The sequence below is a fragment of the Oikopleura dioica genome, chromosome PAR (genome assembly GCF_907165135.1).
Source record: "Oikopleura dioica chromosome PAR, OKI2018_I68_1.0, whole genome shotgun sequence".
NCBI lineage: Eukaryota > Metazoa > Chordata > Appendicularia > Copelata > Oikopleuridae > Oikopleura > Oikopleura dioica.
The window spans coordinates 7263351-7274478 of NC_137293.1; the positions used below are offsets into that span (position 1 = coordinate 7263351).

General features: G+C 39.6%; 4 protein-coding genes across 6 annotated transcripts; all 4 read left to right on the forward strand.

The window, feature by feature from the left end:
• Positions 1–792: 792 nt before the first annotated feature.
• LOC145705379 (eukaryotic translation initiation factor 5-like) lies at positions 793–3565 on the forward strand. Of its 2 annotated transcripts, none has more exons than XM_081782846.1 (9): positions 793–980; positions 1536–1663; positions 1811–1964; positions 2009–2122; positions 2164–2249; positions 2300–2756; positions 2802–3001; positions 3048–3248; positions 3294–3565. In XM_081782846.1, exons 2-9 carry the CDS (start codon positions 1655–1657, stop codon positions 3396–3398), a joined length of 1326 nt encoding a protein of 441 aa, XP_081638972.1. In that variant the 5' UTR covers positions 793–980; positions 1536–1654; the 3' UTR covers positions 3399–3565. The 2 variants fall into 2 exon arrangements, with proteins under 2 accessions (XP_081638972.1, XP_081638971.1); XM_081782845.1 differs by lacking the exon at positions 793–980 and adding an exon at positions 1418–1487.
• A 1021-nt stretch (positions 3566–4586) lies between these two features.
• On the forward strand, positions 4587–8533 carry LOC145702394 (organic cation transporter protein-like). The gene is made up of 11 exons (XM_081779615.1): positions 4587–4666; positions 4914–5055; positions 5097–5250; positions 5489–5723; positions 5768–5901; positions 6034–6215; positions 6257–6564; positions 6909–7053; positions 7096–7326; positions 7392–7585; positions 7629–8533. The coding sequence occupies exons 1-11, from the start codon at positions 4604–4606 to the stop codon at positions 7785–7787; spliced, it is 1947 nt and encodes a 648-aa protein (XP_081635741.1). The 5' UTR covers positions 4587–4603; the 3' UTR covers positions 7788–8533.
• Positions 8534–8668: 135 nt separating this feature from the next.
• LOC145702397 (beta-1,3-galactosyl-O-glycosyl-glycoprotein beta-1,6-N-acetylglucosaminyltransferase 3-like) lies at positions 8669–10232 on the forward strand. Of its 2 annotated transcripts, none has more exons than XM_081779617.1 (5): positions 8669–8828; positions 9104–9301; positions 9341–9778; positions 9819–10052; positions 10094–10232. In XM_081779617.1, the coding sequence occupies exons 2-5, from the start codon at positions 9104–9106 to the stop codon at positions 10100–10102; spliced, it is 879 nt and encodes a 292-aa protein (XP_081635743.1). In that variant the 5' UTR covers positions 8669–8828; the 3' UTR covers positions 10103–10232. The 2 variants fall into 2 exon arrangements, with proteins under 2 accessions (XP_081635743.1, XP_081635744.1); XM_081779618.1 differs by having other exon boundaries at positions 8767–8889.
• On the forward strand, positions 10098–10905 carry LOC145702398 (beta-1,3-galactosyl-O-glycosyl-glycoprotein beta-1,6-N-acetylglucosaminyltransferase 3-like). Its single transcript, XM_081779619.1, has 3 exons — positions 10098–10305; positions 10345–10479; positions 10527–10905. Exons 1-3 carry the CDS (start codon positions 10222–10224, stop codon positions 10647–10649), a joined length of 342 nt encoding a protein of 113 aa, XP_081635745.1. The 5' UTR covers positions 10098–10221; the 3' UTR covers positions 10650–10905.
• Positions 10906–11128: the final 223 nt, after the last annotated feature.

Here is an 11128-nt window from a genome sequence, read left to right on the forward strand (position 1 = left end):
ATTCCAAAGATTCTTCTTCGATCCCTCTTATCAGTAAATGCGATGGGCAGTTACATCTAAATCTTCATCGAAGTCAATTATAATTTTATTATTTTTTGTGGAGATTCGGATAATCCGTGGGGACACTCGGCCAAAAATGTCCCTCTCAGCAGAATGACTAATGGCTTTGTGGCCTACGCGGAAATGACGTAACTCCATTGGCCAGTGCGATGGGAAGGCGTGGGCGACAATGGCGATTTCCAAATGCGAAAGGCATCTTCACAAGCTGCCGATTAGAAAAGAGAGAATGCAGCAAATTTCAAATCTCATAAATAAACCCTTTTCTACATTTCTAGATATTTATCGACTCGGAGAAGACATCACAGAGCTTTTTGAAATTCGTCAAGATCAATATAGAGTCATCTTTATTGGCCTATATTATAATAAAATTATCTTCGTCACAATTTTAATATTCAGTTCCAGTTAGAAATTATATCCAATAATACAATTAACGTAATAATATACAATTTTATTATTGACGTCACAAGTATTTCTTGACAATATCTTATAATTTGAAAACCTTTTTTCTAATAGAAAACTCAGCATAATTTTATTTATAGATTTCTCTCTTTTGAATTCTGATGATTTTATCAGTCAAATCGATCATTTATACTCTCCCCAGAATCCACCCTTGATCCACCTTTATAATTTATTCATCCGTTTCTTTTTCTTATGGAAAACCGTCATTATTGCGACCATCAGACACACAAAACAGAGCATTTTTCGTAGCAATGACGTTAATTTCTTACGCTAACGAATTTTCTCCTTAGACTGGAAAGTCGGTACTGGGGTTAATTTCCCGACAAAACCAATTCTCATTTTGTCGCTCCAAAGAAGGAAAAAGAGTTTTTCGATCGAAGGGACAAATTCATCCTCCAGCGAGTGAAAAACAACCAACCACAGCTGGGTCGAGTTGTTTATGACTTTTCTGAATACACAAGGTAATTTTACAATTTAGTAATTATTCTGGAATTTCAAGCATTAGTGTCTTTGGGCTTTATTGGGCACTTTATTGTTCAATCAGTCAAAATTGTCTTTTATTGGTACGAAGATTCAAATTTCTGACCAATTTAGTTAGTCAGGATAATTTTATTAAAATTATTGATAAATTGCCAAGTTTTGCAAAAGAATCTAGAGCGGTGTATTCTTGTGTAGGCGCTTCCGGCGCAAATAGGACGATATTTGCATAACTTAGAATTTGAAATGGCAGTCATTTATGATCTTGACTTTTTTCCTTCAGAATTGGCAATCATTGTTAGCTTGAGTGAATCCAATCAACAGGAAAGGCTTTTTATATTCTCATTAGTCGCCACGCGTATGCGTACATACAGTACAATACAGTACATCAATTTTGAAATGACGAGAAAATAAGCTCATTACAGGCGGCCTTTGCTGCGAGTGAATGTCCAGTACATTTTTCTGACACCAGTTCAAATCATCAGGATCAGGTAGGGCAAAATTCCATCCATTCGATTCCCTAACCAGCTCGTTTTTAGAAACAATACGTCGAGGAATTGTATGACTATATAGCTGAATTGACGAACCGAACGTATAGAAGACGGAAAAAGAAAACATCGACCAGTAGTATCGACTTCAGTGAACCCAACTCGCCGCGATGTCCAAGGTAGTTTATTTTTTCTAGAGCAGTAATGATTATGTAACCAATTATTATTCTCTCGCGCAAAATAATTACCCATAAAAATGAGAGGATCGGCTGTAAGTGGCGATATTCAATAGTTCAGTTAAATCAATTCTAACAGCGCGTTTTCAGAAACAATATAATGTTAACCGAGAGGTTAATGATCCCTTCTACCGATACAAAATGCCCGGAATAGTGGCGAAAGTCGAAGGCCAGGGAAATGGTATCAAAACCGTCATCGTCAACATGGTCGACATCGCCAGAGCGCTAAACCGAGAGCCAATCTGTAAGTCATCCCCTCCTTCCCTTCCTTTTCAATAACTTCTTTAGTTCCAACAAAATACTTTGGAATGGAATTGGGAGCTCAGACTCAAATCGACGAGAAGAACGATCGATTCATCGTCAACGGATCTCACGACGAAGCAAAGCTCCAGGACATTCTTGGTAAAGAACACTTTTAATTTGCCCCTTTCATTGATTTTTAGATGGGTACATCAAGAAATTCGTACTTTGCTCCAAGTGCGAGAACCCAGAGACGACTCTGACTGTCAAACGAGACGACATCATCGAGGTATGTCTCATCGTCTTTTGATAAGACCTTCCCTTATCTTTTCTTTCCAGTGCTGCAAAGCTTGTGGTCACAAGGGCCTGATCCGCAGCATGGCTCACTCGCTCTCCAACTTCATCGTTCGCCAACACAAGAACAAGAAGATCGCTGACAAGGGCGCCAAGGGAAAGAAAGGCGAGAAGGAGCAGAAGTCGACTACCAAGGACATCTACGCCGGCGAAGGAACGGAAGATATTGCCAAGGCGAAAGTGAACGGAAAAGCTGCCAAGGACGAGTGGGAAGGCGAAGAATGGGCGGAATCTGATTCCGAGGACGAAGATGCTCTTGCGAGCAAGCTGTCTTTGTTGGAAATGAAGCCGTCGACGATGTCAAGCGAGCAGAAGGGCGAAGCGTTCGAGCTGTATCTGCAGCAGTTGATTGATGATGGTTCCCTTCCGGAGATGATGAAGGCAAAAGAAAAGATCATGCAGATCGTGCTCAAGGCCGAGTATTACGGGCTCAAGCAAAAAGGTAAATCCCTCCCTTACTGACAAAAATTGATCCTCAATCTTATAGCTTGCTTCGGTTTGTTTGAAAAGCTCATGCCAAACGGCGAATTCGTCCCGGCCATGAAGAAGTACCGACCGCTTTTTGTTTTCATCAATCGAAACATGGACGAGACTCCCGATTTGAAAGCGATGAAATACTGCATTTCCGCCTTGGAAGTTTTCGTCAACGAGCACAACTTGACGGAAAAGATTGCCATCTTCCTCAAGGTAAAGAACAACTTGATTGGGAGCGCATAATTGACGCTGCTTGTAGATCATGTACGACCAAGACATTTTGGACGAGGAGGCAATTATCGAATGGGGCGACTCGAAGCCATCGAAGAAATATATTTCGAAGGAGCTGAGCGCGAAGCTGAAGGAAACCTCGCGCAAATTGATCGACTGGCTCAAGACTGCCGAGTCGGAGTCCGAGGAAGAGTCCGACGACGATGATATTGAAATGACGGATAAAAAGGTAAACATTGATGCTTTCTAATCCTCTCTAATTTCTGCCTACTAGGTCGCTGGAATTCACGAAGTCGAGGAAGAAAAGGCCCCCGCGCCCGCAGCGGCTGTTGAAGAAGAATCCGACGATGGCGAAGATGTCGACATCGAGGATATTTAATTTGTATTTCTTTTTGATTTTTTAATTTACGCATTTCGCAGTTCTGAAATGCCCAAAATCCAATCCCCATTATTATTATTAGCTCCATTTTACTTGCTACTGATTTCATGAAAAAAAACTATAGCTCGCCTTTATTTAAAAAACCAAACCACGCTTCTCCCAATTAATAATAAAACTAATCAAACTACTATTTTCTTAGCTGAACAAAAAAACTCTTTCTTACAAAAAACCCAATAATATTAATCTGCCCACGAAAAATTGATCTATCAAGTTTAAAATATTCAACATCAGTTTCATAGGTGCATGTATGTTTTTTTTAATAATTTGATCGGTCTTGAAATAAAATTTCTTTGAAAAATCTTTGTTGTTTGAACTTCCACTTTCTTAGTAAAGGCATTATCTGAAAAGCGCGATATTTCGCTAGTATATTTGATCCGCTCGGGTTTTTGTGCGTCGCTCAATTTTGAAAAGAGCTTCTTTTTTCTTTGAGAAGAACAATCGATTCTTCTGGGAAGGCACCAAGTGCAGAATCAGAACAGGGCACTTGCCAGGCCCCGTGACTATTTTTTGCATATTCAATGCGCAGCTCTAGAGTCTTTTTCTTGAGTCGCGGAGAGATAAATAAATGAGGATTGACAGAGGTTTCCAAGACGCGGGTAGAAAATTAACGCTCTATTAGGGCACTGACTCAGGTTTCTACACAATTCGTACGGTTTAGCATCAAGTTGACTGTATTTAGGGCTAGAATTAGACGAAAAAGAATTCTACTGAAGATAAATACTAGTTTGAAACTTGTTAAAATAAAAATTTCTTGAATATTTTCCATGCGAAGTGATCATATATTCTTTTTTCAGCGCTAGAAATCCGAAAATTCAAGAAAAACTTTTTGAAAGAAGGTCAATAGGAAAGTAGGTCAACTTGATTTGGTGGGAATTTCCATCGATATTCATTTCGAGACCGATAGAGTTGATCATGTTTTGCGATGTCTTCTGCTTTCACCTCGATTTTCGCCAAGAGAAAAACAACTTTTATGATAACTTCGATATTTTTCGGCTTACGTAGTGTGCGAAACTTGAAACCTCTCATGTGTCGGGTTATCAACGACATCAGTGGAAGAGTTTGATAGCGTGGCTATATAATTGCTCCGCGGGTTGAGGAAGGCATCATTTTTTAAAAAGAAAAATTGTTCAGAAATTCACTGCTCGATGATCGGTTTCGACACGATTTTGGAGAAAATTGGTGGGTCTGGCAAGTACCAGTACCGACAGGTGAGATTTTTTAACAGTATGAATGCTGCTCGAGCCCTGTAGCACAAAAACTAACACATAAAACCCAGAAGGAAAAACAGAAATGGACAGGTAGTAAATTTATTATTTGCGCAACGATTGATTTTGCGATGTGAATGCTGTTAATTTAACCAAACCTCGCTGATTTAAAATGAGAAACCCAACATTTGATCTTCTTGATTGAAAATGAAAAGAAGAGTTGTATTCGGGCCGCTAAGATTGATTTCAGTGCATGCCACTGGTGTTGGTACTGCCGCTCATGTCCTGGCATTTGCTTGGAAACGCTTTTCTTTTTGCCATTCCGGAAAAACGCTGCCAAATGGATAAAATTGTGCCTGATGCTTGCTCGAATCAACTCTCCCTCCCCAATGGTGCACCTCCAGTTTATTTCTTCTTTTTGAATTCGATTTAGGGATGGGAAATTACTCGCTTGGGGAAAATGATGATCTCCTGCGGCATCTATTCATTGTGAAATCTGACGATGCAAAGAATGGAAATTGCAAATACAGAAAGTTTCCGGATTTTAATGAAGATAATTTTCAGAGCATATGCAATGATTTACAGAGGTAAATATTATATATTATAGATTTTTTCCTTAGATACCTGAATTACCCATCACTTGGTTATAGTTCTGATTTCATTTTATAACTCTTGGATACAAAGGCAGTCCGGAAACATTCTTTTATTTAATTATTCACCAAAAGAGGGCGCTAGAAATCGAATGTCACAGCGGGATTCTCCAAAGATCTTGATAATCTTCTCATTTCTTCGTGTGAGATCCCATATCTGATCACTTGATTCTAGTTTTCCCGAAAAAACTTTGTACAAAACGGCTGAAAACGGAACGAACTTCCGCGACCCCGTCGTTTTAGCGAGCTTCGAAAAACTCGCCAACGACCATGGTTTTACTGAATCTTGGTACGAGGACGAAACGAATTATATCAAGTGCGATGCTTGGTATTACGACGATACTTTTGGCGTGACTGGTTTGACTGAGAATAACTGGGCTTGTCCTGGCTCTGCTCAACAAAATCTACAGGTGAATTTTCTTTTGGAAGGAGATGGGAATGATGGGTGTTTTAGATTGCTGTGATGATCGGTGTCTTCTGGGGTTCTCCTCTCTTTGGCTACACTTCTGATAAATATGGTCGAAAACCCACGATTGTTGCGTGTCTTTCTCTCTGTCTGATTTCCATGTCGATGATTCGCTTCGCTAGGCCCGGCTTTACGTTAATAATCCATCACTTTTTTAATTACTCGTTTCAATAAGCGAGCATTTTTCAATCAAAGATCGTTAAATTCCAGTTTTTACTCACTTCTTTTTAATTTTATGAAAAGCCGACTAAAAGACACAGTTGGTGGGCTTTGCTTGCTCTGCGAATGTTTGACGGCGCTGGCGCTATTGGAGCGATTGCTGCTGCTTTTGTCCTAATTTCTGAAGTTTTTGAAAGTGTGGGTTATCACAAAATCATGGTGCTTCAAGTGGCCCAGGCTTGCTTTGGCATTTCCCAAGTTGGCCTTGCTTATCTAGGTATTGTCCCTTCTCCAGCTGCATTTTATTGTCTATTCTAGCGAAGGGATTGGCTGACTGGAGCCCCTTGTCGACCTACATCGCCGCCCCATGCCTCCTCGTCATTTTCATCCAAGTCTTCAACGATGAATCTGCTCGATGGCTACTCGGAAAAGGCTTCACCCATGAAGCAAACGAGCTTTGCAAGAAAATTGCGAGAGTGAACGGCAAAGACGTTGAAAAAAATTATTTTGGTTCGCAAGAAAAGTTAAACGAAGAGGAAGAGGATGGAGAAGTGCAACAAGAAAGCTTCCTGCTTGCAATGAAGAAGCCGAGACTTAGAAAGACGATTTTGAATCTGTGTTATCAGGTTGGATATTTTATTGCAATATAAACTTATTCGATGGTATACAAATGTATAGTACCAGAAGGGTCTTCTGTAGTAAAAAGTGCCACCAAAAAATATTCGAAATTAGGAATTCATTTTATTCTCTAGCGGCTAGAGTCTAGCCTATGCAAACTAACTATAAACATCATTCCGGGTTTTGTTTCATTTTCTGTTCGTATTATGCCATCCCCTACTTTCGATCTTATTTATACGATTCACGATCTCTCTGGCGCTATTTACAATCAGAGTAATTCAATCAGACTCTTTAGTTCTTACTATTTACTTGCCCCAGAATAGTATGTTACAGCGTCTAATAAAAACTTTAGTGGTTTATGCTCTCGGGTCTTTACTACACGCTGGCGATCAAAGCAACTGAGTTTGCCAAAGGCAAGCCGCATCTAAGTTTCTCCATCTCTGGTCTTCTCGAAGCTCCTGCTTGTTTTGGAACTCTTATTATGTATCAATTCATTGGTTTGTATCTCTTTTTGCTTTCAAAGTCTAAAAAATATCTAGGTCGTCGACCATCGACGTTTTACATGGAAGTTATCGGTGGTCTTTCTCTCCTTTTCCTGATTTTTGCGGAACCTGGTTCTTCTATCGCCAATACTCTTCCACAAATTGGAAAGTTCGCGCTTTCAGCAGCTTATGGAGGAATCTACATCTATTCCGCGGAGATCTTTCCAACTTCGATTAAGAATTTCGGCATTGGAATGTGCTCGGCCACAGCGAGAGTCGCTGGAGTCGGTATGTAAACTTTTTAAGAATCAGACAATATATCGTCTTTCGTAAAATCTAATATTATTTTCTAGCCGCTCAAGGAATCGAGATGATTCCAGCTCTTTGTGGGGTTCAGAAAGAAGACGATTGGATCAGTTGTGATAAGATCCCATACTTTACTTATTGCATCCTAACGATAATTGGATGTTTTCTGATGTTTGGTTTGCCAGAAACCAACGGTCACACATCGCCAGATTCAATAAATGAAGGAGAAGCATTCGGACAGGTTTTCCCGCATTTTTCTTTTCCAGAATTCATTTTCTTTTTAGAATCAAATGAGCCTGACAGTCCAAATTTTGAGCTGCAACAAATCTGCTGTCACGAATCTGGGAAAAAACAAGTCAAACAATAATCTCGAAGTTCCGGATCAGGAACTCCACCCGCTCACTCATTCGGCTGATGACTCGGGCCCAGAAACTGACCTTTAACTCTCGTTATCCATTTATTTATTAAAAGATAGAATGCCGAAATAGAATCTTCTCAATTTCTCTCACTTATAATTATAACTAATCGAGCAGTATTTACCTCTTTCACGGAAATCAGCCAGAAAAAGCGCAATTTCCTTTTTTTTCTCTTCTTCTTTCTAAGTTCAACTTACACTTTTTTCACACACTTATTACTGTAGTTCTAAGTTGGGAGACGCTCGGTTCGTGTACCAATTTCCTCAAAAGTCCAAATTTGATGTAGCAAAAGAGACCCTATGCGCTCCGCGCCTGTCTTGTAGGAACCTTTGGGAGTAGTTTAGTAGTTTTTTGAAGGAAAAAATATGATCTGGTAAAAAAAAATATGGTATTCGAATACCAATTTTTGGTATTCGAATACCAAAAAATTTTGGTACACGAATCGAGCGTCCCCGTCTAAGTTCACTACACTCTCTTCTGTTCTTTATGAAAAAAATCTACGACCAGTTTCGCTCACCTGTTATTTCCTTTAAAAATTGATCACATTTCTCTGTTCGCAAGTTGCAAAATGTTGAAAGTTGCGTTATAGCCAGAAAAAAATCCTAGCGTCTCAAGACTTTTTACGGTGTTAAACTTTGTATCATTGCTTTTTCGCTTTATTTATTGAAGAAAGGCCTGTTTTCGTGTTTGACAGAAAAATTAAACGATAGGAAATTGACTTGATTTAGCAAGAAAGCTCTCATTGAATGATTTTATGAAAGAAAACAGAACAATCGACTGATAAAACAGGTCTTGTCTTCCAAAATGCCGCCATTCGTAATTTATTGCTGTTTGAACTTTTATAAATTTTATCTTATTTAATTTATTTTTTAACATATCGCTCGTTGATTTACTGTTGATTAGTACCGACTTCCAGAGTGAAGTTCTGGAGCTTACAATGTCCACCTGCCGATATTTTATTACTAGTATTTACTTAATTATCTCATCGCTTCGATCTTCCATTTTTAGATGGCGGATTCGTTCCTATCATTTCCTAGTCGATGATCGTTTCCTCCAAGAATTTTTGAGGTGAGCTTGCGAATAATATTCCTTTCGAAATTGCAAACTTGTTCATCAACTTGACATTTTGGTAAGCATTTTTTAAGGCCGGAGAATTTTACGCTAATTTTTTTTAATCAAAGAAACTGAATTCATTGATCTTTTTTATTTGAGACAGACTTGGGCTGAAATAGAACGTGGCTTTTTAGAGAAATTTAGGACTAATTATGAAGCCGATTTTTATTTTTATCAAAGAAGTACCCAATGAGAGAATTCTATGGATTCAACTCTAAAAATGATTTTAGATGGTGGACAAATACCTATTCTACGCCCTCTGCCTCGCAGTCATCGTGTACATAAAGTCTGTATCTATCTATGATTTCGCCAGCCTCTCCCTCGACAGAAGACAAGCCAGTACCTCTTCTTATTGTAGATTCACAAAGCCACACGAGAACTTACCCGTTGAACGAGATTTCCACGTAAGCTGTGATGCCATCGCCAAGGTAAAAAATCCTTCATCAAAGGGCTAGAATCATCTTTAGAACGACCAATTTATGCACAAAATGCTCGAGCTGAAGCTCCTTCGCGCTAGAAAAGAAAAAAGAGTTCTTTCGAGCAGCTGGCACGACGAAGCCTTCACGCACTTTATCAGCCACAACAAATGCCCGAAATTCATCAACGAGCGAAACTACGTCATGCACTCTGTTTCGAAGGAAGAAGAAGACTTTCCTCTAGCGTATTCTTTCGTCGTCCACAAAGATGCAGGGCAAGTAGAAAGGATTCTCCGCGCCGTCTATCGCCCGCAAAATGTCTACTGTCTCCATGTCGATAAAAAGTCACCATCGGCGTTTTACAACGCGCTGAAGGATATTGCGAGTTGTCTACCGAATGTATTTCTAGCGAAGAAAAGGGAAGACGTCGTGTATGCCTCCTACTCGAGGCTACAGGCCGATCTCAACTGTATGGAAGAGCTCTTAGAGGTACAAACAACCATTTATCGACAGAAATAAACCTTTTCAGCATCGAGTCAAGTGGAAATATCTAGTCAATGTCTGCGGCCAAGACTTTCCGCTGAAAACAAACCGGCAAATGGTCACCTACCTTCGCTACAACTATCCATACAACGAGATTGAAAGCTTCATTCTACCGCCAACGAAGCAAAGCCGCTACTCGATGCATTGGGAGATTCAGGCTAGCGATGGAGAGTACGACAAGATTCCCAAAATGACCAAGACGAAAAAGATAATCCTCCAGGTACGAATATTCATTTTATCCAAAAAATATTTTTATTGTAGCAAATTTAAAATTCTATGGCGGATCTGCGTATCTTGTCGCTACTCGAGAATTCATCTATTGGTCTCTTCACAACGAAACGATCCGAAGCATCTTTGAATGGTCACGTGACACGTATTCTCCCGACGAAATGATTTGGGCTTCAATATCGCGAATGCCTGGTGCTCCTGGATACCGCCATCCTCATGCGAAATGGGATCTCAATGAATTACAGGTAGAGTTTCGAAAGAAATATTTCCGAATGAGGCTTTAGACTTATTCGCGCATGGTGAAATGGCACTCGCTAGAGGAGATCGACCAGGTGCCGGAAGAGGACCGCGTTTATCCCAAATGTCACGGCTACCATAAACGAACTGTGTGCGTCTATGGCACGGGTGACGTCGGATGGGTAAGTTCACTCGCCAAATTCCTAGAAAACAACTCACTCTCTTTCAGTTGCTCCAACAAAAGCACTTCTTCGCCAACAAATTCGACCCCAATTACGACGACTTCGCGCTGCAGTGCCTTGAAAAAGTCCTCCGAGATCGCGAAGTTATCGACGCCTGTTCCAATTCTTAGAATCTTTTATTCCCCAATTCAACCAATTTTTTCCTTGCCTTTTCTTCAAAAAATTTCTGTCTATGCACTGTCAAACTTCTGATTTAAAAAAAAACGTAAGCTCTTCTTAGTTCCAATTTTTAATTGTAAATATTTTATTGCTCTTGTAGATTTCCATTTTTTTATTTCTGTATTACTCTTGTTGATTTCGACAATTTGTATTCTCATCTATGATTTCTGTATTTATTTTTTTGCTCCAATAAAGTTGCTGATTGAATTCGATCCCGAGTAATATCATGCCATTCTCCTTAAAATGCATCAGATGAGATAATTAAAATTATGAAAATAAATATTCTTTTCAACAAAGATCCTTGGGTTCTTTTCCGTCCAGATAGCCCGTAAACTTATCTATCTATTTGCTCTGTGCTCGTTTTCCGCATGGCGAGATTATAAAAACCATTTTTATAAAATACTGCAAATAGGAGGCGGACTTAGTGCGC

Coding starts and splice junctions, on each gene's coding strand:
- LOC145705379 (XM_081782846.1), top strand. Junction 2,123..2,163: donor AAAGCTCCAGGACATTCTTG/GTAAAGAACACT, acceptor ATTGATTTTTAG/ATGGGTACATCAAGAAATTC. Junction 2,757..2,801: donor TTACGGGCTCAAGCAAAAAG/GTAAATCCCTCC, acceptor TCAATCTTATAG/CTTGCTTCGGTTTGTTTGAA.
- LOC145702394 (XM_081779615.1), top strand. CDS start 4,604: ATGATCGGTTTCGACACGATTTTGGAGAAAATTGGTGGGTCTGGCAAG. Junction 4,667..4,913: donor GCAAGTACCAGTACCGACAG/GTGAGATTTTTT, acceptor GATTGATTTCAG/TGCATGCCACTGGTGTTGGT. Junction 6,216..6,256: donor AGTTGGCCTTGCTTATCTAG/GTATTGTCCCTT, acceptor TGTCTATTCTAG/CGAAGGGATTGGCTGACTGG.
- LOC145702397 (XM_081779617.1), top strand. CDS start 9,104: ATGGTGGACAAATACCTATTCTACGCCCTCTGCCTCGCAGTCATCGTG. Junction 9,302..9,340: donor GCTGTGATGCCATCGCCAAG/GTAAAAAATCCT, acceptor AATCATCTTTAG/AACGACCAATTTATGCACAA. Junction 9,779..9,818: donor GTATGGAAGAGCTCTTAGAG/GTACAAACAACC, acceptor AAACCTTTTCAG/CATCGAGTCAAGTGGAAATA.
- LOC145702398 (XM_081779619.1), top strand. CDS start 10,222: ATGATTTGGGCTTCAATATCGCGAATGCCTGGTGCTCCTGGATACCGC. Junction 10,306..10,344: donor GGGATCTCAATGAATTACAG/GTAGAGTTTCGA, acceptor ATGAGGCTTTAG/ACTTATTCGCGCATGGTGAA. Junction 10,480..10,526: donor GCACGGGTGACGTCGGATGG/GTAAGTTCACTC, acceptor ACTCTCTTTCAG/TTGCTCCAACAAAAGCACTT.